This window comes from Anolis carolinensis, chromosome 4 (assembly GCF_035594765.1).
Source record: "Anolis carolinensis isolate JA03-04 chromosome 4, rAnoCar3.1.pri, whole genome shotgun sequence".
Classification (NCBI taxonomy): domain Eukaryota; kingdom Metazoa; phylum Chordata; class Lepidosauria; order Squamata; family Dactyloidae; genus Anolis; species Anolis carolinensis.
Window position 1 is genome coordinate 245,273,650 of NC_085844.1, and position 27,278 is coordinate 245,300,927.

General features: G+C 40.0%; 1 protein-coding gene and 1 long non-coding RNA gene across 7 annotated transcripts in view; one reads left to right on the forward strand and one right to left on the reverse strand.

Moving 5' to 3' along the window:
• Nucleotides 1–27,278, forward strand: part of LOC134298543 (uncharacterized) — a 243,715-nt gene that overhangs the window by 140,021 nt on the left and 76,416 nt on the right. The gene's annotated exons all lie outside the window — the stretch shown is intronic.
• Nucleotides 361–27,120, reverse strand: tcea2 (transcription elongation factor A2). 6 transcript variants are annotated; one of them, XM_008110214.3, is made up of 11 exons: nt 26,864–27,120; nt 23,372–23,434; nt 21,759–21,864; nt 20,264–20,351; nt 14,464–14,597; nt 11,704–11,760; nt 10,829–10,983; nt 9,984–10,130; nt 8,253–8,324; nt 1,369–1,450; nt 361–728 (listed from the first exon to the last, which is right to left on the reverse strand). In XM_008110214.3, the coding sequence occupies exons 1-11, from the start codon at nt 26,930–26,932 to the stop codon at nt 586–588; spliced, it is 1,116 nt and encodes a 371-aa protein (XP_008108421.2). In that variant the 5' UTR covers nt 26,933–27,120; the 3' UTR covers nt 361–585. The 6 variants fall into 6 exon arrangements, with proteins under 6 accessions (XP_008108421.2, XP_062835138.1, XP_008108422.1 ...); XM_062979068.1 differs by lacking the exon at nt 1,369–1,450 and having other exon boundaries at nt 582–728; nt 26,864–27,117; XM_008110215.3 differs by lacking the exons at nt 361–728; nt 1,369–1,450 and adding an exon at nt 2,122–5,419 and having other exon boundaries at nt 26,864–27,118.

Genomic DNA, 27,278 nt, shown 5'->3' on the forward strand with positions numbered 1-27,278 from the left:
AGAGTGGGAATGCCTGTCTGAAATTGCTTAGTATGCAGTTTGGGCTCCCAGACTCTTTAGATTTGGCTTTGAAGTTCTTAAAATGGCCTGGAGAAAGCCAGGGGTCCCAACCAATGCAGTTTTTTTTCTCCATTGCATTGATATTGTAAAAGAAAAGAACATCCTCTCAGAGAAAGTCTTACTCTGGATGGAATGTGACAACTATACAGTTGCTTACAGCTGAAGTCTTGTCCTCAACCAGTTTAATTCCCATCAGCCACCCAAATTGCGTCTTATCACTACATGGATTCTCCCTTATTCCCAATAAGTCATTCCCCCATGTGAAATGTGGCATCTTTTTTTCTTCTCCTTCTCCCCTAATAATTTTAAACACCGTTGTTTTATTTCAGGAGCTGAAATTTAAGTGGAGGGAAGTTTCAGAATTATGTTTCTTGTTTATAACAGAAGGAAGTACCTCAAACTGTTGTGTGTTTCTCTATTTCTTCCTCATTCTTTCTCTCTCTCTCTTTCTCTCTGCACGGAAAACTAGTTTTGTGGTCCGTAAAAGACAGGCTCCTCTTCTAGTTGCAGTTCCCTCATTTCTGACTAGTAAAATGCACAGCTGAGAAGGCTGACGATGGCATCCCATACGCATGCGGAGTTTAGCTTCTCTTTCCTGCTTTCCGCACAATAAATAACTTGTAGTATAACCATCCACAAAGCGTGCATTAGAAACATCAGCCGAAATCCTGCATTGGGAGATGTACATGAATCATAAAACTATGCTCTGCAGATATGTCTCCCTATGCCAGCCCCACAAAATTCTCCCTATAGGCACTCCTGCCCCTTCACCAATATGGCCATGTCCAAGTTGTCAGAGAGCAGGGGGAGGCACAGGGATACTGCCAGCTATTTTCTTGCAGCTGATTTTTCTGTGATGCATTTGCAGAGGATTCTGGGTGTTCTTCCATGCTCTGCAGATGATGCTTTTGTAAATGGCTGGACACATCCCTGTTATCTCCCATTGGAAATGGCCATGTCAAGTATATATGTTTGTCAGTACTACAAATTCTCCTACATGTAGTGTTTTTTAGTCCCTTTGGGGAGAGAGGGCGGGTTATAAATAAAGTGGTATTATTATTATTATTATTATTATTATTATTATTATTATTATTAAGTATGTGGCAATGAATGTTTGCCTTTTTCTCTGGAAGCCGCCCTAAGTCCCTTCTGGGAGAGAGGGCAGGTTAGAAATAAATTATTATTATTATTATTATTATTATTATTATTATTATTATTACATGGCTTGATAGATCTGGACCAAATTTAGTGCTCATAGCTTTCATTATACAACTTAAAATAATTGAGTTGAACTGAAAAAAAACTCACCTTTCCAGGTCCAGAGCTGAGAGAAAGAAAAGGAATAAAGAGGATGGGCTGTTGCTGGGTGAAGTGGCCCTCTGTTATATGACTGGGAAAGAAAAGGGAGTGAAGTGAATCGCCTGCTGTGAGGTGATGTGTATGAGGGGAAGAGAGGGCAGGAGGGAAGGAAGGAACGAACGAACGAAAGAAAGGGAGGGAGGGAGGGAGGCAAGAAAAAAAAGGAAAGGAAGCAAAAGAAAAGGGAAGGAATATGACGGAAAACAAAGGAAGAATAAGAAAAGAGTGAGAAGGGAAGCCAAGGAAGGAAAGAAAGAGCCACCATGAAAATGTAGACATGGGCAACGCCAGGTATATACATTAGTAATAATAAAATACATGAAGAATCCTGTTTCAAGTGGAGAATGGAAGTACTGTACATGCTCTAGTTCCAAGAGAGATGCTTCTGACTAAAAACAATTCCTTCATACTCAAGATTTTTATGAGAACCATTGCCTTCCATGGCAATTTTCTTAAATTGTGTTTACAATGAAATTATTTGAAAAATCTCACCAATCCTTCAGTTTTAAAAATAAGGATTGCTTATTGTTTTACCACAGACTTTGTGCTGTGATCTTGGATGACACAAGGTCCACTCTTGCCTAATAGTTCCTACCAACCGATGTCTTTGGATGACGGAATTCCATGTTAAAATGAAGAAGTAATTTGCTCAATGCATCAAAGTTATTTCCTGATATTGAGGAACTCCAGCAAGAATGGAAATGCTCGAGAATGTGGAGGCGATATTTATTTTTTGTAAAACATAAAATATGCAAGTTCGGGAGTGGGTGGCAAGACTTGCTTGCTATACTTGCCATATTTAGTATGTTCTCCAATTGGCACAGGTGCAAAGTGCCTGTGGAATCCAGTCACAAATATAAAGCGAAGGCCAAAAGCAGTGTGTTGCATTTTCAGATTATAAAGTCAAACCTTTATCTGCATATATATGACCTGCCAACCGTTCAGCCAAGATGCCAAATTTTTTGCAAGTTTTCTTTTCCCAGGAAAGAAATGCAAGCATTTCTTTGTTACTTCTAATAATTTTTTTTCTTTAGAAAAGAAAAGCAATTGGATTTGTTTTAAGGAAAGTGCTCATAGTTTCAAATCAACTTGTTGGAAATACAGTACTGGAGATAGACAGCTTACTTACTTGTAACTAGTTGTTAAAATGGTAATCTGTGAACTCAGACAAATGGGTTTACCTGCCCCTGAATCATTTGGAAACTTGTTTGAAGGGTAACATTGCCCACTCCCCGACTGCCAGACGAGCATGCTTCCAGCCTAAGCCCTCAGTTCCATGGATGCTGCAACACAAGCAATCATCCTTTTTGCCAAGCCACAAGAGGCAATTAAAGTAACTATCTTTCTCAGGAATTTTTCCAGCACACCCAACACACTTTTGAAAGTACTCACAGAAGCCAGAACAGCAGAATAGGAAACACCAAACCCAAAAGTGAAGCAAAACCATAATCAGAAAGTCAGAATAAAAAATATCTGACAGAAACACAAAATTGAAACACTATGAGAAATCTTTGTCAGTGTAAGATCAAAGGCCAAGAAATTACCATTTAAATGAACTATCACTCAGGAAGTTCCGATGACCGCGTTACAGTTGATAAAAAGGATCTGAGGGTTTTATTGGGAAGCATTCAAGTATGGCACATGGTGAGTGGGATGGGATTACTGCCAATGCATTAAATGATGCCCTGTGCTGGCAGAAGAAAACCCATTTGTGTAAGCCACAGAGACCATGAAGAAGAAAGCTAAAACCAGAAATAAATGGGCCTAATCAAACTTGATCTGTCATGACACACTAAGACAACAAAATTGATGCTGTTGTACTTTGGACATTTCATAACTTATTAGAAAAGATTACGGTGCTGCATAAAGCGGAAGGCAATAAAAAAGTGGAAGGCCAAAATACACGTGGATTGATTCAATCAAGCCACTGCCCTGATTTTGCAAAACCTGAGCAAGGTGGTCGATGACCAGGGATCTTAAAGGTCTCTCATTCATTGGGTTGCTATAAGTCAAAGTCAACTTGAAGACAAATGACAACAACAGTTTCATATTAGAAGATCAGCTACAGGATGTTTCAGTGAACTTACAAATCCAATATGACAAATCTTTGGTCTAGAATTTCCCAACTGTGCCATCAGAGTTGAAAAGGCTTTAAAACCAAACCTGCAACTTGTGCATTTAAGAAATACACCTGGTTGGCAAAGAACACAAATCGTATGTATGCCCAATTTTGTTGCAGAGCTTCTGGTTCAAGGTAAAACAATGCTAAAGGGCCAAACACAATTTTTTTTAAGCAGCCAGGAAATTTCCCTCCATATACAGACACACACACAAATCTGAGTTTTCAGAGTTCAAAGGACTGACAGAATTAATACTGTGGCTTTCCCTTTTGACTTTAAGGCCAGTCAAGGACTTTATTATAAAAAAAGCAAATGTCTTACCCCTACAATAACCATCATTAAAAGGATACTATCTCCACCAAACCTGAACTTCAGACAAAAGCAATGTGAAATGTAATTATGCAGACTGCAAACATGACTGCCTATAGACTTGCTTTTTCAAAACCATGTGCTCCTTTATTCACAGGAACAGCTTGTTCTTCATTTACAAATTTTATTAATCTGTCCATCTGCAACTGTACATGTAACAAAACCAAAAAAAAAAACCCCAAGCACATAATGTTAGAAGCAGCAAAGAGGGAGATGCAATCCAAACCACTCTTGAGATAGTTCTATATCTTTGCAAAGATACTATCCAGTCACAAAGCTAAATTCGTTGCTCATACTGTTTTCCTTGCCCCTTGCCTGCTTTAGCTAAGTGAGTGATGGCGGTACATCTTAATAGTCAACTTTTCTGGTTTAAAATACCACATCTTTCCTTCCACCCACAGCAGCCTTGCTCTACTTTCCTCTGTTGGGTCCCTTTTGGTCCTTCTCTTAACATTACAGGAGACCTTTTACCAGCCTCCAGTATTTCTGTATTGATGATATCCCAGAAGTTGCATGTCTGTTCACTGGGCAAGTCATTTTCCTTGTTCTATGACTGGCTTGTCCTTCTTTTCTCCACACATTCAAACCAAGTAAATGATGGAACATAGCCCTTTCTCAAAAGTTTGATGTTGAATACAAAGGCAGTAGTGTTTCTAGAACATACAAACTAGGAATGCTGCCCCATCCTCTTGAGAAGGCCAGAAATCTCAAACAGAATTCTCAACAAACTACAGTTTACAGAATTACTTGAAAGGCAGAAAACTGGTGAACACAGAACAAATTTGACAGGTTTGATGCGTGGCTTCCTTCAATCTTACAATCACAAAGCTGGAATAGGGAGCAAGAGAACAAGGCCTCTTTCTGTGACCCACCATCAAGTGCTGGGTATGGTGAACCTACTAATGGAGAAAATCCTCGTGAAGTTCCTCTTCAGTGTCATTTGTTGCTATGTATCCCTCAACAAAAGACCTTTCTTTTGAAGCAACTTGCAAAAGTGAAACATCTCATAGAAACAAAGGTGAACCATTCTCATAGAAACATCTATGGTATACAACATATTCAAACTGCTTTGAAGTTGGTTTACACTCACCCCTCCTTCACAAAAAACTCCCCTACAAGTTGTACTTTGAGAACAGCCTGATCTCCAGGCAAAGGTGAAATGAGTTTAAACTGGTAGGCGTCACTTGCAGTGGCAGTTAAAATGACATCCTATGGATCTGAGAGTGAGACACATGTTCATCAGAGCTTCTGAAAGAGGCAACTGGAAACAAGGAAAGTCACAAGAAGCCATTGCACATTCCAAGATCCAAGACTAGATGCCTGGCCAATAGTTGAAAAAAAAAAGACCAAAAATATTTAATACTTTTCCATGTCCTCACAATACTGATTAAGATGAGAAACTCCAAAGGTGGTCAGTCCACATAAATTCTCCACTTGGCACCCTCCCAGCTTCTATTCCCAGCTGCTGCCATTCCATTCCTAGGCATGAAACACAGCTGGGCCCTCCGCACCTGGACGATGTACAGGGCACAAAGTAACATCAGTGACAAAAAAAAATAGTATAAAATTTGCTGGCGGTGTTAGTGGGAATGTATGGCGGACATCTGACCCAGATTTGACTGTTGCTGCTCTTGTCACAGTCGTCTCAGCAGAACTGCAAGAGGTCGGTAGGATTTAGAGAGCAAAGGAAGAGAATTTAGAGCGCAAAATATTTTCGCCATAACCTTTTCTGTTCTGGTGGGCAAGAGAAAAGAATTTACAGAAGCAACTGAAGGTTGGGTATTTTGTAGAATGACAGGCTGGGGATTGAGGTTTCATATAGTAGTGAAACAATGGCAAAGGAAGGGTGGAACTTAGGAAGGAGAAGAGGACTAAGTGTGAGACTGAGCTCATCCATTACAGGTATTCAGGTCCAACTAGCATTACCCATGGATACAGAAATTCTGCATTGACATTGTATGGAATTCAATAATCATATCCACATTACAGTCTTAAATTGACTCAACAATTATCCCTCCCCTCAAAGAATGTGTTATAGCCTTATGGATATGGAGAAAAATCTATAATTTTCATTCCCCACCCACCCACCCAGGACTTATAAATCTTAAGATTCTTTTAAGAAGTATCATAACAGTGTAGTATATAGGGTTGTTGTGTGTCTTTCGGGCTGTGTGGCCATGTTCCAGAAGCATTCTCTCCTGACGTTTCGCCCACATCTATGGCAGGCATCCTCAGAGGTTGTGAGGTATGGAGAAAACTAAGCAAAGAGGTAAATATATATCTGTGGAAAGTCTAGGGTGAGAGAGGTCAGTGTGAATGTGTGTAGTTAATCACTTTAATTAGCATTGAAAAGCTTATCTGCTGTCTTCTTCCTGCCTCTGGGGCATCCTTTGTTTAGAGTCGTTAACTGCCCTAGGTTGATTCATGTCTGGAAATCCTCTGTTTTTAGAGTATTGCTTTTTATTTACTGTTCTGATTCTTGAGTTTTTTAATACTGGTAGCCAGATTTTGTTCATTTTCATGGTTTCTTCCTTTCTGTTGAAGTTGTCCACATGCTTGTGGATTTCAATGGCTTCTCTGTGTAGTCTGACATGATAGTTGTTAGAATGGTCCAGCATTTTTGTGTTCTCAAATAGTATTCTGTGACCAGGCTGGTTCATCAAATGCTCTGCTATGGCTGATTTCTCTGGTTGAATTAGTCTGCAGTGCCTTTCATGTTCTTTGACTCTTGTTTGGGCGCTGCGTTTGGTGGTCCCTATGTAGACTTGTCCACAGCTGCATGGTATCCGGTAGACTCCTGCAGAAGAGAGAGGATCCCTCTTGTCCTTCGCTGACCGTAGCATTTGTTGGATTTTCTTCGTGGGTCTGTAGATAGTTTGTAGGTGTGAGTCAAAGAACATGAAAGGCACTGCAGACTAATTCAACCAGAGAAATCAGCCATAGCAGAGCATTTGATGAACCAGCCTGGTCACAGAATACTATTTGAGAACACAAAAATGCTGGACCATTCTAACAACTATCATGTCAGACTACACAGAGAAGCCATTGAAATCCACAAGCATGTGGACAACTTCAACAGAAAGGAAGAAACCATGAAAATGAACAAAATCTGGCTACCAGTATTAAAAAACTCAAGAATCAGAACAGTAAATAAAAAGCAATACTCTAAAAACAGAGGATTTCCAGACATGAATCAACCTAGGGCAGTTAACGACTCTAAACAAAGGATGCCCCAGAGGCAGGAAGAAGACAGCAGATAAGCTTTTCAATGCTAATTAAAGTGATTAACTACACACATTCACACTGACCTCTCTCACCCTAGACTTTCCACAGATATATATTTACCTCTTTGCTTAGTTTTCTCCATACCTCACAACCTCTGAGGATGCCTGCCATAGATGTGGGCGAAACGTCAGGAGAGAATGCTTCTGGAACATGGCCACACAGCCCGAAAGACACACAACAACCCTGTGATCCTGGCCATGAAAGCCTTCGACAACACAGTGTAGTATATAAATTGGAATTCTCACTATGTACCAGCTGGAGGCCACCACCATAATGAAAATAACCATCCATTTAGTTCAGTGAGTCAAAGCAGCATTTAGGCCTCTTATTCTTGAACTGGGGGTAGGGGTGGAAAGGAGGGATCAAAAAATCAATTTGATATACGGCTTTTATGTACAATAGTTGAAAAACTGGGGAAAAGCATGAAACATATCCAAAAGTAGGTACAAACTTTAGCTACCTATTCAGATGTTATTTGGATCTTAACCTTTCTTCTTATCAAAAACAACATTCTCTGTAAATCTGATCAGATTACCTGCTTCAAGACTAAACTACCTTTTACAGCAAAAGAGTGTGGATTCTGCAGACCCCAATGATATCTTTGAGATCCCCAAATGGGAAACATAATGAAAAGTGTATTAAAAATACTCCTTAGTTCCTGCCCTGCAAGTAGTCGATGTGCCTCCCTCAAACCCTTGTCAATCCCCCACACCTACTTTAGAGGAACTCCTATGATTTTTCATCAAAATCTCAGCAAATTGTTAAAGAGAGTGACATTATGGCTAGTCCAAAACTGGAGATATGATGGTAGTGCCCAGACCTTTCACTTTATGTTGTTTTGTCTGCCAACACCCTCTCTCTACAATCTGCTTTGTCCCTTGTGGGTGGGAACCCACAGGGAAGGAAAAGGAATGAACAACGTGCCTAGCAGGAGAAAAATTAAGTGCCACCCGCCCACCCAGTCTTCGAGTCAACCTCAGAGCTACACTTGACGCCAGAACTCTGTGCTACATACACATTGGCACTTAGAATTAAAACACATGAGTCAATAATGCTTACCTTCCAGCGGTTCCCACATTCATTACACACAACAAAAGTGGTCATTGGCTCGTCTGAACTGCGGGTTTGTACCTGTGTGAATCGAGACCAAAAAAAAAAAGGTTCGAAGATGAAAGCATATGAATTATCAAGGTTGCAGAGAAGCAATTTTCCCCATCACCTTCCACCTTGCATACCATAACCTGTCAAAGTTTGTAAGTCTGAGTCTGACCAAATGCAAACCAGCACACTGACTCAAATCAAGCTACTGTTCTATTACAACCCTGATGTATCACAAATGTGATGTATCACAAAGCACTCTTTCAGTAAAGAAGAAAAGCACCCTGCCAGATCAAGCCAAAAGTCAATCCAAACCAGCCTTCGTTTTGTAACCATTGACAGTCAATGAAACCCAGAATAAGATCCTAAGGGTGAGGGGGGGGCTGCCTCTTATGAAGAACTTTTTAGTTTTCAAGCCTCAAAGCCTATACCTTCTTGAAACCAACTAACCTTTTTCAAAGCCACACAGAACAATCAGCAATTGCTTGTGGCCTGTGGTGGCAATGAATTTTATGTACCAGTGTGTTTAGGGGGAGGGGAGGAGGGGTGTTTACCTACTACAAACCAGTTTCCATGGTTACGCCATGTTCTAGAATGCGAGAACCAAAAAACAAGACATTATTTCATAATGTTATAGCCCTCTATTTATACTCCTCTCCCCAAACTGGAGGAAAAACACATCAGTCTGTGGATGATTTTGAGTACAGCCACACCTAGATGCATCAATGACATTTAAAACTGAGCTCAGTGTACAGGAGTAGATCAATTGAAAAACAAAACACACTGGCATTTCCCCATGATCCATAGTGAAGGGCTAGAACCACATTAATTGCCAGGGTTCAAGGCAATGAAATTTGAATTTGTAGTTTTGGGAGCGATTTACCCTTCTTTGTCAGAGATCTCTGGTGCCAAAACCAACTACAAATCCCAGCATCTCATATGATGGAGTCATGGAAGTGAAAGATTTGTCAAACTGCTATAATTCAGCAGTGTGGATGAGGCCAAGATCTCTAACAAATATGCCATGTGGAATATTTGACTCCACTCATAGAAATCGTGGGAATTATTATTTAGGATGGGGTGATATATTCATTAGTCCATTTCTACAGAAAGTTAATCATAGTGAATGACACCTTCAAGCAAGTTCTCCACCCCAAAGATATGTTCCAAAGTGACCCTTAGTGAGACCAAGAGTTTAAAGAGAGTCAGAGACTTGTAAAACTGTAAGCAATTAAGACAACTCGCCTCTGTGAGCCTTGTTACCTCTCTGAAACAAGTTTACTTGGCAGGATTTTGCTCAAGAATTCACAGCAAGAATATGTGAATGAGTTTGGTCACTCTATATGTCTCAACAGATCTGACAATTACCTGATCTTATTTTCCAGATAGAGGGATATAGCCTTGATTCTCCAGTTAATGTCAACATCCCTATGGGGAAGTAAAACACCTTCGGCTTTGGGCAGATTCCTTAGAAAAGTGGTTCTCAACTTGTGGGTCACAGGGTGTTTTGGCTTATAACTCTCAGAAATCCCAGCCAGTTTACCAGCTATTAGGATTTTTGGGAGTTGAAGGCCAAAACATCTGAGGACCCATAGGTTGAGAACCACTGCCTTAGAAGGAAAAAACACTGTGGGCCCTAATGAGGCAATCAGTTGGTCTTTTAAATTTCACTGTAAAAATTAGAATTCTCACTTGGGTGTAGGTACAGTTCTTCTTCCTACACTTTCCGCAGGTGAAGAGGTCAGTCTGGGTTCCTCCCGTTTTAGCCATTTGATGTTCCCTAATAGCCTCCTTGGTCATGGCTTTCCGGATCTCCTTCAGCTCATTGCTGGCCATTTCCTTTCAGAGAAAGAGTACAAGAACATCATTTCACTCTGCTTCATTGATGTACCAACACTTTCAGTGCATTCCAATTAAAAGTATTCAAAGCTAGTTGCACCTGTCCCAAAGCATCAGAAACTGCCACCCGCCAAATGACTAGCTAGTGTTGATGCTGCAAGTCGTTTCAGATAGCTATCCTAATCTAATGTAAACAGCACTTCTGGATCACAACATCTAGTCCAGTGGTTCTCAACTTTAAGATCTCCAGATGTTTTACATGCCAACTCCAATTAGATCTTTGTCTGTGCTGATTGGAGTCCCAAACATCTAGCAAACCAAAGGGCAAGAACCACCGATTTAGTCCAGCATCCTATCTCCTACAACGGCCGACAGGGTTTCTGTAAGAGGTTTTATTTATTTATTTATTTACAGTATTTATATTCCGCCTTTCTCACCCCGAAGGGGAATCAGGACGGATCACATTACACATATAAGGCAAACATTCAATGCCTTAACACAGAACAAAGACAGAGACAAATGCAGGCTCCGAGCTGACTCCGAGGTTCATATGCAGCCGATGGATACCTTTCTTGGCTCTTTGTGCTGCTGCACTGAGTTTACTTCCCTATCAACAGTAGCCACTGACAATTTTGGAAGTTCTGCTTTCATACAGAGCTGGAACTGGTCACCCTGTACTTCTCAGCTCTTCATCTCACCTCCGAAGTCATCACTGCAATTTGTTCTGGAGTGATCACCCCGCATAAGACATTCTTTCGGAGGTCAGGATTCTTAGAATCTTTCAGATTGGAAATGCGACTCCTAACACGGTTTTTGTATTTCAAGTCTGTGTTCTTGACATCTTGGTATATAAGTTCAAAAGCCATTAAGGAGTGTCCTAAAAGATTTTTGGCTTGTTTGAGCTCCATACCCAAAGGCCTTGAGTGCCCAGTGCCGAGACTATATTAGCAAAGAAGTCTTGGAACTGTGGCAATGAGAGAGACTATCGTGGGAAGTAGCCATCTAGGAAGTGATTCCAATAGATACCACCACAACTGAAGGAGGAAGATGAATACTTTATCGTAAATACTTTAGTCCTTACACTTGTACTCGGTCCTGGAATGTTCCTCAACTTTGGAAATCTCCCTTTCATTGCAATGCTTATATCACGAGCAGAGACATATTACTGCTCTGCTGGAACACACCTTAGGAGCACAGCATGCCTTCTTTAATTAGGAATGGTGCTTTTTAATAGAGGTAAAGTCTAAAATGCTGCCCTCTGGCAGAACTATTGCCTCCAGAAAGCTCCAGACGAGACCTGAGTAACAATGAGTAACCAAGGATGTGTTATTGTCTCCCCTGATTCTCATGAAAGTTCTTCTCTGCTCTAGCAAATGTTCTTCAACATTCAAAGATCCTTTTTTTGCAGAAATATTGTTGCTGCCCACAAAAACTTACATTTCCCAGGATTCTCTAAATACCATAGTAGAGAGGAAGCCTTATACACAAGAATGGGAAGCTTGCATTTGGATAACAGTACCCCTCCCCCCCAGGGCAAATATATGTGTTTCTTTTCACTAGCATTAAAGGATATATTCTTCAATTTGAGCTGCCATCTCTTCACAGTCAACACCGATGGCAACATAGTCATCTATAAAGAAATAAGAAAAAAATTAAGCAAATGGCCCCAGCAGGTAGGAAGAATTCCAAAGCAAGCAGCTTTAGGTCTCACTGCATTTCACCAAAGATGACTAAATTTAGCTAAATAGAGTAATACAGAGCACACATTTCAGACTTGTTGGGGGAAAATTCCTTGCAATAGTGTACACTCCTGTTTGCAAAAAAAAAAAAAGGCATTTGAAGCACACAATGCAGTTGGATCACATAAAAACAAACAGAATTCAAACATAAGAAAACACTTTAATCCTGAATAGATCTTGGAGGAGAACAAAGTACCATAAAACTCTGTCAAGTGGAACATAGGGATCTCTCCTCTCTAACCTTCCAAGCCACAACTTTCAGTTGCGGCTGTATTCTCCAAACATAGCTATTGCCTAACTGGCAGAGAGTGGAGGGAGGCCTTGGAGGAGCAGCCAGCTCAAGGAAGTAGCTGTGTTGGGAGGAGAGGTTGCAGCTGGAGGCTGGGGAATGCAATGGGAGGGAGGACAAATATTTTTGACCCGTTTGACAGAGATCTGTTTCAAAATCTTTTAAGGCTTAAAGCTACAACAGCCCAATCCAACTCTAGTAGTCCTCTCTCACATTCGGACCATACTGTCTTTGAGCACAAGAGGAACAAAAAGGATGGTCTCCCCCGACCCAGACAGGCTTCTACAGAACATGTTCTTTCGAACAGCAATCCCAAGTTATACACAGCTTTATAAACTACAAACAAAACTTTGAATTGTGCCCAGAAAGTAACCAGCCAGCAATCAGGTACATTAATACATTGTCTGTGCTCTCAAGAGAACTATCTGTCTCTTGCCATATTCAAAGTGAACTTGAGGTGAACTGGAGAAAATGATCACTTGCACCTGCTACAAAGGCAGACACTTAGCTTATTAATGCTTTGTTTAAAAATAGACAGAACAGAAGTTGTGAGGCAACTTTAAGACTAATACCTGTACCTTGACATGAGCTTTCATTTATTACGATCTTCTTCCTCAGACGAACTGATGGAGCACAATATTAAGGCATCAGGTATTTATGTTAACTTCCCAATTAGACTATTGAACTATATTTTACATGGGACTGCCCTTGAAGATTACTTTGGGGCTGCAACTAGTGCAAAAAACAACAGCCATCTTACTGACAAGGACATACTACAGAAATCATAAAACCCATTTTGAAAGGGTTCCACTGATTGCCAATAAATAATAATAATATATCTATATATATAAAAGAGTGATGGCATCAGGGCAGCGGACAAAACAACAAAACTACAGGCCCCCCAACCTCGAAATTTGACAACACAACCCATCATTTACGGCTCTAGGTTGATACAACAAAAAGAAAAGTAAAATAAAGTCCTAATTACAGGGAGAGGAATAATAGTTTTTATCCAATTGCTGCCAGTTTGAAGGCTAAGCTCCGCCCACTTGGTCTCCTAGCAACCTCCTCAGCCCAGGGGACAGGCACAGTTAAGCCTCACTTAGGCCTCTTCCACAGATTATCAGATTTTAACTGAATTATATGGCAGTGTAGACTCAAGGCCCTTCCACACGGCTATATAACCCATTTAGAATCTTATATTATCTGCTTTGAACTGGATTATCTTGACTCCACACTGCCATATAATCCACCTCAGTGTGCATACTAAACATAAAGACAACCATACAACAGACATTCAATACCACCACTACCTCAACAATTTCTCACCAACACCACCAGACGCCACAGCAATGCGTGGCCGGGCACAGCTAGTTATAATAATATAATAATAAAACTTTATTTGTAGGCCACTTTGTCCCCCCAAAGAGACTCAGTTTGAATTCTAGATGTTGGAGATGATATTCACAACCCTAAATGGCCCGGGACCTTGGTATGAGAAGGAGTGCTTCATACATATGCCCAAAGATTAATATAAACTGGAGTGGCCTCCTTTGTCCCACCACTGGGAGCAATACCATGAAAATGTGGGCGACTCCCTGCTCTTCTGTGCCCCTCTAAATGGGGAATATCCTTATTGGAGACCTGATTGGCATCAATACTGGTGCTATTCTTCCATCAAGTTACACCATGGCTTTTAATCAAAACTTCTGGATTATGTGTGCTGTATTACTGAACTAGAAGCCACCAGTGGCGCAGCGGATTACACACTGAGCTGCTGAACTTGCTGACTGAAAGTCAGCGGTTCGAATTCGGGGAGCAGGGTGAGCTCCCACTGTTAGCCCTAGCTACTGTCAAGCTGGCAGTAGGAAAACATGCAAATGTGAGTATATCAATAGGTATTGCTTTGGCAGGAAGGTAAGAGCATTCCATGCAGTCATGCCAGCCACAAAACCTTGGAGGTGTCTACAAACAACGCCAGCTCTTTCGCTTAGAAATAAAGATGAGAACCACACCTCAGAGTCGGAAACGACTAGACTTAATGTCAAGGAGAAACCTTTACCTTTACATTTTTATTACTGAAGTATGATTCATCTTCATACTCTTATCTAACTAGCCCATCTCATGGCTACTTTTCTTTAAACAGTTCAAGAATCTGAATATGGTGTGGGAGTTATTGGTCAAAAGAACCATAAAGTACTGCTGTGGTCACTATCAACACTGTCAAATGCACGGTATTTCATAATGCCAAGACTCAAGGATATAAAGAGTGGAAATGCTACACACCTACTCTCCTATTACTTACTGTCTGTTTGTAGGGCAGAAGTCAACATTTCTCTACATTTGCTACGTACAGTGTCACATGTGATAGGCACTGGTGGAAAGGTGGTGATTTTGGGAGTGGTGGGAGTCTTCGGCAGGTCCTGCCTTTTAATGGAGCTAAAAGAGAAAATTAGTTGATCAGAATTTCTCCACTCACACCATGGAAGTCAAGTCACAAAAATCTAATAGAAATGGGAGAACTGTCTAGTTTAGATTAGTCTACTGCCCACATGGGGCAACCACTGTCACACCCTTTTTCCTGAGCTCATTGGCTTCCTGCTTCTGGCTGTATGGGTCTCTCTGCTGATGACACCATAGGATGTCCATGATGGCCAAGTCACACAGAGCTCTGCAGACAGCCGGGAGCACCAAAGCCAACACAGATAGTTAGTGACCATCCAGTGGCACTGATGCGTTCTCAGTCCAACTGGACTACAACCTACTACTACAGTACAACCTGTTAAATTTCTCCTTTGTTATGTATTTACAGAACTGACTTTTAAAGTGACTTAAAGTGGCCATATTGGGGCCAGCAAATTCCATACACAAATGATGCTCTCTGTGAAGAATTATTTCCTTTCTTTGGTCCTAAACTTCCAACCAAAAAGGTCAAACATTTTGTTTGTTTTAAAATAATTTATTTTACTTACATACAATACTAATTTAATTTTGTAAACCAGTATAAACATTTAGGTGGTAATGAAGTAAAGGTTGTTTACCTGTAACCGTGTTTCTCCAAGTGGTCACCTGTGAAATTCGCACATATGGTATTTCCTGCACCTACGCAGACAGCTTCGGAATCTTCTAGAAAGCTCTTTTAGTACAAAATGGTGGTAGCCCCGCCCACTTTCCCCATAGAGTATATATAGCCATTGAGAGGGGCTACTGCCTCAGTTCCTCTGCCGCGAGTAGCAGCTTTAAGAACCGAGGCATGACAAAAGCGGGGAGAATGGGCGGGGATGTGCGAATTTCACAGGTGACCACTCGGAGAAACAGTATAAACAGGTGGTAAAGAATATATAAATACTGGACAGAATCAAAAAGAATATTTAGCATTTACTTCCTAAGGGTAGAAGAGAAGGAGATCTTGTATAAGCCCATAACAGCCGGCCATGGCATATCCATAAATTTTATATCCACAGATTCAACCATGCATGGCTTAAAAAATATCCCAAATGACATTGGGAATAGTCAGTGTAATAATGCTATTGTATTGTTAAATATTTTATAACAAAATAAACACATATATATTGTTTAAAAAATATACCCGTCCCCCCAAACCAAAAAGCAAAACTTGATTTTGCCTTTTTATATAATAGACATCATTTACTGCACCATTGTGCATGATGGGAGATTTATGTAATCAAGTTGTGTGTCTTTGGATCACATTCCAGTAAATACCATGGGCCCATTGTACTATGAAACATTTTCCAATGTTGTTGTGTGCCTCAAAGTAAATTATGTATAATGACTATGCTGTCTCTCACTATGTAAATACAGTATAATACAAATGTTCTACGTCCTAAACATGATCAACAGCAGTTTCTGGAATAATATATTCAGCTCGTTTCCCATGACATAGGCAAGAAAGAGGAGGACTTCAGAATCTACAAACTACCTGCATGAAGAAGCAGGTATAGCAGAGATCTCTAGCACAATGCCACAAGTAGTTGATGGTGTCCTGTAATACAGGCTTTCAAAAACCTTACATTGCCACAGTATAATGTGTCTGTCCTGAATAGACAACCTGCTCATTATTCTGACCATAATCCAAGTCCTTATTAGTTTTACTGGATCAATGGGATTTATAGGAGTGTGGACTTAACATTGAGTAATCGGTCCAGTAATTATGGTTGACTAGCAATTGGATATAGATCTCTCTCTCTCTCTGACAATTGGTCCTGGTATCCATGGACCAATGGATCCCTCAGATAATGTGAAATGGATCCCTTAGATAGGTGTGAATATGAAACTTAGAACCTAAAACACTATTATTTATTTATTTACTTACATTTATATGCTGCTCTTCTCACCCCGAAGGGGACTCAGAGCGGCTTACAAATCAAATGTACATACAATATATTATTAGTATAGCACAATATAAGCATTAAATTACTATATTGTACTATATAATTTTATGGTAATATTATTAGTAATATTACATTTAATATAGAATATATAATTAATATACTGTCCTATGTACTACCTCTACAGCTATAACTATCTCAACAAGTCCATTCATGGGAATTATCTAAATAATAATGTTAGGCTGAAGGTCTCTTTAGTAGAGGAACTATAATTTATTTATTTTATATACCGCTCTTCTCCCCCAGGGATTAGGGCCACACACGCAGCCATTTTCACATCCCTACCCTAGAGAAATTCTAATGTCATTGGCTTTGACTTGTAAGTGCTTAAAATTATGTTGCACCATCTTCAGATATACACATCTACACTGCTGCTAAATTGATAACAAAAATGATGTGCTCAAGAAAGCTGTATGGCTGTATCTGGATAGGACTGATATTCCATCTCAAAGCATGAAATTCTGCATCTGAATACTTAACGTTAATTGATCTTTAAACAGCTATTCTAATTTGATGGAATAATCAGTTTATAAACAGGCTACTCTTGTTGTGTGCCTTCAAGTTGTTCCTGACTTGTGGTAACCCTGAGGCAACCCTATCACAGGGTTGTTGTTTTCTTGCACAACTTGTTCAAAGGAAGGGTAGCCTTTGGCTTCCTCTGAGCCCAAATGTGACTTGTCCAAGACCACCCAGTACTTTTCCATGGCTGAGCAGGGGTTCAAACCCTAGTCACCCAGTGTCCTAATCCAACATGGAAAAACCACCCCAATTCTTACTGCAAACAGAATAAAAATGTAGACTGTTGGTCTTGTGCATTTGTATAGAATTGCTATCCATTTCCGTTTGTCCCATTCATATGGCCCCATTTCCGTCCATCGCTTTTGGAAACAGTTGCCTACCCAAATGAGCTTTTCTGTCCAAGGTCCAAAAACAAAGATTTTCGGCCCAATGGCGGCAAAGCACCAGAGCCTACATCCGAGCGCACCGCACACCCGGCACTCAACTGTAGGCCCTGCCCTGGCCTGCCAGCCAGGCCTACAAATGTCGAGCGCTTGGCGCTCGGTTGTAGGCCATGCAAACCAGGACCTGCCAGCCGGGTCTACAAGCGTCGAGCACATGGGGCTCAGCTGTGAGCTCTGCCAGGGTCTACGAGCGCCAAGTAAGTGGAGTCTCCTTCTCTGGGGGTTTTAAAACAGGGGCTGGATGGCCATCAGTTGGGAATGTTTTGATCATGCATTCTGTATGACAGAAGAGGGTTGGACTGAATGGCCCTTGGATCTCCTCCAACTGTTACTCTATTATTTCATTACAGGTGGTTGGACTGGATGGCCCTTGTGGTCTCGTTCAACTCTATGCATTGAAAGTATTCTCTTCCAATAATAAGATTCATTAGCTTAAATCTAGGATGAGCATTATCTTAAATCTAGGACTAGCAGCTCTGTAACACCAGTATATGACTTCCCTCCGCTTGTGAAAGAGAATGAATTTGATCAATGATTGAAAAGCAGGTTGAATTCTCGGTCATATACCCAGTTAGTCATTACAAGGTGAAGATTTTTTTGTGAGTTAGTTTTACACAAGCATTTGACAATAGCCCCAAGTACAGTATTTTCTATTGGGCTTCAGCATTCACTTGTTTTTATTTTTTAAATAAAATGAATAGAAAAAATCATGTTTCAAGTGCAGGGCTGAAGTCTGGCTTTAAAAGCTTATAGCTTGTAATACCATTCAAACAAGTAAAATGAGCTAAGACATAATCAATATATGAAAATATTGCTGTTACTATGTAGCCAAGCACAAAGAGGTAGCTTTTGCAGCATATCAACTGAGTGAAGCAACTGCCCTTAGGTGGCTCTGACAATTTCAGTCTTACTAATACAAAAGAAAAAAAATATGTTGCATTGATTAGGCATATTTAAGCCATCCTTCCTAGGGATGCTACTTAAGTATACGAACGTGGTTTAACTAACACCAAATAACAAATTGATTCATATTTCCCAATAATTAAAAATGAGAAATAGAAACAAAGGAATAAATTTTCAACTCCTGCTTTCCCTCCTTCTTACTTTTGGATTAAACAAAGTAATGATACTATCACTCTAACAAAAAAAATAAGCTACAAAAGCAGTGCAAAAGGACGGTCCAAATTCACATACATCTGAGGTGTATTTGTGTGTGTGTACCAGTCATCTGTTGATTTATGGCAACACCGTGAAAATTAAGAATGTCTTAATCAAGGAAGTCAGGAGCACTTTTGCCAGTTCTTCCTCTGAAATATAGTCCACAGGACCTAGTATACGTTGGCAGTCTCAAGCATTAACCAGGGCTAACCATGCTTAGCTTCCAAGGTCACATGGGATCTGATGCCTTCAGGGTTGTAAGCACCTAGTGCAGTGGTTCTCAACCTCTGGATCCTCAGGTGTTTTGGCCTACAACTCCCAGAAATCCCAGTCAGTTTAAGATTTCTGGGAGTTGAAGGCCAAAACATCTGCGGACCCACAGATTGAGAACCACTGATATCGAAACAGCAGGTATTACTAGCCCCACATAGTGCCAGCCCTTTTCATATCAGGTTCCAGGAGAAAAAACTCTCTCAAGCTGAAATGGAACAGTAATACAGTATATATGTAATAATGGAACAGTCCACTTAATCATATGAAGAAGTGGTCATTTCCAGTTTCTGATCATGAAATGATATAGGTAGATCCGAGTCCCCTCCGGGGTGAGAAGAGCGAGATATAAATGTAGTAAATAAATAAATAGATACAGCCTTTACAAATTTCTGCAGCTGCAAAAAAGTAGTCTGTGTGCAAGGTACATACAATTAAATTTCCATGAATTTAGTCACCACAGGATCAGATTTTTAAGGAACTTCTTAATTAAGTGGATGTGTATTTCCACCCAGACTATGGTTTTAAACAGCATTATTTCCATGTTTAACACAACAAACCCAAAGAGGACAAACTAAAAATAATATTGTACTAGAATTGGCAATTCTGGGTGTGTCAAATGAAAAGTTGTACAAGATGGATACAAAACAGACTTCTTGAACACGCACAGAGCATGTGTAAAATACAGTATCAGTTCACTGCACTTTGGAATACGGATGGTTATCAAGATAGTTTCAAGCTGGAAAGTTGTGGGACCTCTAAATAGTATTACTGCTTCCCCTTGGAGACATGTGACCAAGAAGAACAAAACATCTTGGAAGAAAACACTTTTAAGCTATACTCGGAGGACAAAACTTGAAGCTTCCTAAGATATAAGTGTGTGCATGCACAAGCATGTGTGGAAGGAATAAGAACGTGTTAATTAGAAAAAAATGAAACACAAAATAAATGAACATAATCAGAAAATATGTTTTTATTAATAAAGTAAGGTCCAGCATGAGAGAGAATGAAGAAGAAATGAAAGTGAATCAAATCATAAATAAAGATAACCAAAATAAACTCAGAAAGGACACCATGTTTGGTAGACATTTATTTATTTTCATTTACAACTGAAGAATTTTTAAAGGAATCAACCTGATTCATCTCCTTGCAGCCACCCCCTGAACTGATATTAAAGTATAATTTCCCAAATCACCTAGCTGCTAAGGAAACAAAACATGCTAGCTTTTGAAGTACACCATAATGACAAGACATGAGGAGAATATCAGGTACAAGGACACTATCTCTTGCTAAAGGGAAGCATTACCTTTGGTCTTTTGAGTCACCACTCTCCCTTGAGGATGAAGTTGGCAAAGAATTCCTTTTCTTCTCATTTCCTTTATCTTCTGAGGCATCTGAATGTAGGAAATGAGGAGCAGGGAAGAGAACAAACAACAACAAATTAGCCTGAGTTTGAACTGTGATCTACCTAGCAGATGCCCAATAGGTTTGGGTATTTGTGCATTCTTAAAACAAGCTCAACTAGTGGCCAAACTGTGAAAGCTCCAATGCTAAAGGAGTTACTGCTAGGGTAGTACATCTAGGCAGCATGGTGATAAAAATACAGTAGATCTTTCTCACCCTGCTGTCCCAAGGTCTCCATCATCCTGCTAATTACAATGCTTTCGAACACCTCTGCCTCTGTGCTTCCACTTTAAACTCTGCAGTTGCAAGTTAAAAAAGGAATTCCATGTAAACATGGAATTTTCTTAAAGTTTTTAAGAGGCTGGATAGCCATCTGTCAAGAGTGCTTTGGGTGTGTTCCTGCACAGCAGAAGGGGGCCGGACTGGATGGCACTCAGGGCCTCTTCCAGTTTTATGATTCCATGAGGAATGGCAGAATGGCATTCTAACACCAAGATGGTTAATAAGAACATTTTTTCATAGTTTTATTGGGGGATTCTTCAAAGTTGTTTGGTGTGGATTTTGGCTATGTTTGTTACAACTGTAAGTCACTATGAGGCCTGAACTAGAAAAAGTTGTCATATAAATAAATATCTTCATCACCACCTCTGTGACTGCTTGTATATTAGTATTGGTGTACAATTAACTAATATATTTTTGTTCATCCAGCTGTCATAGGAAGATTGGAAGCTGCCTTATACCAAGTTCAGATCATTAGTCTATTTTCAACTCTAACAGGCAAAATCCTTATCTCAACTCCACCTGAAGATCTCTGGAATTACCTGGGGGTCTCCCATGCAATATCACATCAGTTGTGTGTGAGATGATATGATGGTATGCCCCTTAGCCTTTGCTTCATACTAACAACGCAGGAGTAGAGAGAAGCACAAAATCCATTTATTCAGCATTAAATGAAGTTTGAACAATGAACCATTGATAGTAGTAAAAATGAAACAGCAAAAGGGAGAAGGTGCTGAACACTGACTGGTGGAATTACCTTTACAGCCTCATGACAAAAAAAATATAACAATTTTCAGAATTTGAATTATTTTCAATTTTCCTACTGAAGAAGCGTCATAATCTTAATTTTCAAGAACCACAATTTTAGAGGCCAGCCAGGTTCCACTATCAGGGTAAAAGTAACTAAATTTTTACTTAAAATGGTAAATAAAAATTCATGCATAAACAGACTTTTTTGTTCAGTGGTGAGGAGCTGTAATTAAAAAAAGGAAGAGACTGCTGCTGTCTTTATGCCCTGCTTGTGAGTTTCCCCTCAAAATCCAGATGAAAAAAGAAGGACGGACAGCAAGGCCAATCCTATAGTATCATAAAACTATCCGCATATGCACTTTCCTCACCTAGAAGTTTCTTCCAGGCTTTGATAAGAGATTTGGCAAGGGCAATCACGTCTTCATCTGTGCTTTGTTTCCGAAGTGCGTTCACAGACATCCCGATCCGGGTGGACTGCAAACCAGTAAGAAAGAAGTAACCAATTCATTATATAGGCAGGTGTATAAAGAGTTTCATTAAAAAGGAAGCAGTGCCCAACAACTGAGGCAAATTACACTAATTTTATTCCACTAAGCATCAATGTTAATGCTGATGTTCATGACACATTTAATTTAACTCAGGAAAGATATGCCCCATGGAATCTGGAGTGCTTCGGCTTTGTTTTCTTCTGCTCCAGGACAACAAAGACATTCAGAACAAGAGACTGGATGTTGCTATTATGCAACTATCCAAAACACCACAGCAAAAGAAGTTATATAATTAAACAAATTAGCAATGGGATTAAGACAAAAAAACTGATTCAATTTATAATGCAGGCAAGAAATATATAGGATAGCATGACAGCACAGGATAGCAACACACACACACAGAGAGAGAGATAGCAGAAAAGATAGATCTGTCAGTGGTTTCTTCCCACAAGTGAAACAATTAGACCTCCATGAGCAGATCAGTGATGTAATTCTTTATTCATTTTCTTTGCAAAGCAAGCAATGAGTAATTTTAACAATTTCCTTCCTCCTATAAAACAGTCTTAAAAAATCAAGCAGTTTTCAAATAGCTAGCCAGTGATTATGTGAAAGAAAAAGCAGTGGCCTGCATCAGAAATCATGTTTTCTCTGTACATCAACCATGTATAGAGTTTGTTTGGAAAAACTCAAATGACAGAGAGATATTTTCTGTGCAGAAAGAGCAGTTTCCTATGGAAAACTATCACATATACATTTTACACAGAATAAATGCATAACTGACTATTCTTGTGAATCCAGGATTCTTCACATCAAGCCTTTTCAAAACTTGAAAAACATCTTTTTAACCAATTTCACATACTTTCAACTATTTTTTCCATTCCTATAGCAGAGGCAGCCCCCCAAAAATGAACTTGGAAAATAATGACTAACAGAACCTTTTAAAAAATGTCCAAGCTCTGTGCCCCTGTAGTGACTTAAGTCTACTTTCAATTGTTACTTTCAACATAGAGCAAATCTATTAAACAGTAAGGCAACACCTTTGCAATTTTCAACTAGATTTACTCAAACTGGTATTAGGAATTAGATTTAGAACATTGAACCCAGGGAAGAGCAACAAAGTGAATATACGTTCTGTTGATCAAAGCAATGACATAATTTTGTCAGTGGTCTCTTTAATTTTGATTGCTGTAAAATTATCTGAGTGAAAAGGCTCAAGCGCCTCTGATTCTGAGAGCATCTCTTCTTGACAAATCTGAAAAGGATGAGATTTTGTTAACTGGATTTTGACAATATCAGTGTTTATTACATGTAAGCATCCAGACCTCAAGACAGTACAAACATGGCATTTCCTTACCAGTATACCACAATATTCATATTAATTATTAGTGGTAATATTTAATATATATTGGACGGCTAGAGTGGCAGATTGAGATGGAGAACTGAGGAGTTAGCAGTACAATATAAGATGAGAGATATCTAATAACAAGACCTACCTGTAATAAATGCAGAGTGATTGGCATACTTTTTAGTTCCTTCAGTAAATCCATTGCCCCTTCCTGGGAAGGAAAAAAAAAACAAGTTACAGATACAATCAAATTGAGTCCAAAGTGCTATGAAATCAACAGAAAATGAGTCCAGTAAATTAGTAAATTCAAAGAAGGCTATTTAAAGCAAAACAGCACAGCTTATGGTACAAAAATACAGGGTGTTTGAAAAAGAACCTCTTTTTAAGTATAAATGAATAGTGACCCAGCATGCAGGCACGATCTATATAACCATTCAAACCAGCCATTCTTGTTCCATAGGAAACTAGTATAGGAAACTCTTGCACTATTTCTCAAATCAGTATGGATTCTGTGAAACAATATTTACCTTGTGGCATTCATCAATGTATGAATTAATAAATCACAGAGCTGGAAAGGGCCTAATGAGCCACTGAGTTTACCACAAACAAGAAATGCACGTCACTCATTTACTCTAATGCAGGGGTCCCCAAACTAAGGCCCGGGGGCCGGATGCGGCCCATCGAAGGTATTTATCCGGCCCCCACGGCACAAGGGCAGAAGTGGGTTGGGCTAAATGACTCAAAGGGTCTCTTTTTCTCTTACAACCATTATTATTATTATTATTATTATTATTATTATTATTATTATTATTATTAACTATTATTAACATTGAGGCTGGGTGGCCATCTGTCAGAGGTGCTTTGCTTGTGCTTTCGGTGCACAAAGGCAGAAGGGGATTGGACTCAATGGTCCAACGGGTCTCTTCCAACCCTCTTTGTTATTATTATTGTTGTTGTTATTACTTATTATTATTATTATTTATTGTTTGGTGGCCGACTATAGTCCGGCCCTCTAACGGTCTGAAGGATTGTGAACTGGCCCCGTTTTACAAGTTTGGGGACCCCTGCTCTAATGTTTAGTCTTATCAGATATGTGCCCTTACAACTTTGAAAGAACCATGAGGACTAGTCACATTGAAGCATGTAAGTAGTTCATCACCTTCACTACCTAACAGGAGAAACTGTAGCCACAAATGGCTTTGGCTTAAAAGGAAGTTGTAATAGAGACATACTACCGCCAAAAGGTTTGTGCACATGTCTGGATGTAATCAGCTGCCAGGCAGATCCACTGACCTTTGTCCACACTTATATCTACAAGCAAAAAATGTATATCCCAACTTTCTCCCAGGCAATCCAAGGCAGAAAAATGGTGGGAAGTACTGTACCTACAAAAAGGCATGTCGTTGGGACACACTGGATTGTGAATATCAGACAACACAATATGAAAGGATTTTTGAATATCCTTTAAAAATCATCTATATTAAAATGTAAAGCAACTTATTGTTTGTTTTGTTATACAATCCACAAGCTGGATCACAGTCAGAAAAGATGGTACGTCACCCAATGGGACCATCACAAAGACCATAATTAATTTTAGGACATAACCAATTCTTCTCAGTATCTCTTGAACAAACACTTTGGATTTTTCTATGTCTTCCTCTATATTGCATTTTTATGAATTCAGTCATGAGAGCAATCTGGCAACAAGACAGGACACGGAGAAAAAAATCAGAATGAAAAGGAAAGGCTCATGCTGCAATAGTATCCAAAATACCCGATTTGCTCCATAGCAATGTTCAATCCCTTCTCAGCTTTCTGAAACTCAGAACTTGAAAGTCTCTACAGCACAAACATAACACAGTGTGAAACAAATTCTATTTTCACTAAAGAGTTCCTTAATCTTCTCTTTGAACATGGCAGGGATTGGACTGGATGGCCCTTGTTGGTCTCTTCCAACTCTATGATTCCATGATTCTAAGTATAGTTAGACTGAGCCAATTGTAACTAGGTGGCTATCCAAACACTTGCATTTTTTTTGTTTTCCATTGTCCAACACAAAATACCATCCAAAAGTTGAAGATTTCTTGGATACAGAAGATGCAGGCCCATTCGAAGTATCTATGCCCATCCATGTGCACCTTCAAAGTAGAACATATCTTGCAAGGAAATCTATTTTTTTTTCTTATTCTGGTTGGTTGTAATTAATACTTTTAAAAAACTGTAAGCTGCCAAAATCAGATTTGATGGAAAGCAGTGTGGAAAAATGCTATGAGCAACTTCACATTTATGTTAAGATTTAATATACTTCTAGTCTGTCTGAGAAAGGTTGCCTAGTGACAGATGCTGAGAGGAGACAGATAATAACTTTCTGAAGTAAAGTGTCTACAGAAGTGAAAACCAAAAAGAAAGAAAGCATAAATTGCCTTATGCAAGCTGTACAAAGGGGATGAATTTTTTGAAAAAGTAAAAATGTTTAATTCAGGCCAAAATATCACAATGCTTTGAAAAGATTGACTACAAAAATGCGTTGGATAATCCAGAACACTGGATAAGTGAGTGTTGGATAAGTGAGACTCTACTGTATCATGATATTTTGGTGCTAAATTCATAAATACAGTAATTACTACGTAGCATTACTTCATATTGAACTACTTTTTCTGTCAAATTTGTTGACAGAATGATGTTTTGGTGCTTAATTTGTAAAATCATAACCTAATTTGATGTTTAATAGGCTTCTCCTTAATCTCTCCTTATTATCCAACATATTCGCTTATCCAACGTTCTGCAGGCCCATTTATGTTGGATAAGTGAGACTCTACTGTATATATAAATAGATTATATACTATTATATTATATACTATATATGTAGTTTATAAATATATAATATATATTTACATATAATTATATACTATATTACAATATTACATTACATACAGAATATATAAATAACACATACTATATTATATGTAGATCAGGCCTGGGAAAACTATACCGGCTGTTAGGAATTATGGGAGATGTACAATTAATAGCTTTTCACCTTCAAGGTCTGGCTGCTTACTGCCTGATATAGGCTGCTTACTGCCTGATATATATACTGCCCCACTAGCCTAGTTTCCAACAGACCTCACAACCTCTGGGGATGCCTGCCATAGATGTGGGCGAAACGTCAGGAGAGAATGCTTCTGGGACATGGCCACACAGCCCGGAAAACTCACAGCAACCCTATGGGAGATGTAGTCCAAAACACCTGGAGGAAGGGCCCAAGTTGGCCCATACCTGCTCCAAGCCATTTTCAAGACTGAGGTAAAGAGTCATGGTTAATAGAAGAGACAAGGCGGGGCCTAGAAATACCTAGGCCACGTGGGTGGAGCCAATCAACGAGAGCCGCGAAACGAGGTGTGGGCGGAGCTTCCTCTTTTCGATAGGAAACGCAATGCATGAGGGTGTGGGCGGGGCTTCTCCGCTCTGGGCGTTGCGGGTGGGCGGGGTTAATATTTTGAAAAAAGCCGTTGGCGAAAAACCGTTGTGGGCGGGGCTCAGACCCTCAGCGTGGTTGCCAAGGCGACCAAGAGGAGGGGCAAGAGGGAGGCCTGGAAAATGGAAAGAGGAAAAGGGATGCCTCACTCGCTTACTCACTCACCGCGCTCTTTTTGGCCACCATCTTGTCAAGGCGCTTGGCGATGCGGACGATCTCTTGCTCCCCGCCCATGGCGCCGCTGCCTCGGCTCGCCCGCCAGCCCGCCTGCCTCCTCCGCGAGTGTGTCTTTCGCCAGGACCTCCCAGCCCAGCCGTGCCGCAGCCTTGGAATGCGTCAGCGCAAGGCACGGCGGGAAACGTAGTCCTGCCTCGCCCCTCGGTTGCTTCGGGCGCTGTCTCTGTCTGTCCCGCTTGCACTGCGTTTTCCAGGAAGCATTGCGCGGGCGAGGCTCGGTTCTCCGCCGAGCGCTGCACTACGGGAAATGAAGTTCTCCGAGAAGGCCGGTCAATGTTTTATAGGGGCGAAAGAACTACAACACCCGAAAGCCTCAGAAAGAGGCCGCGGCAGCTGTCAGGCA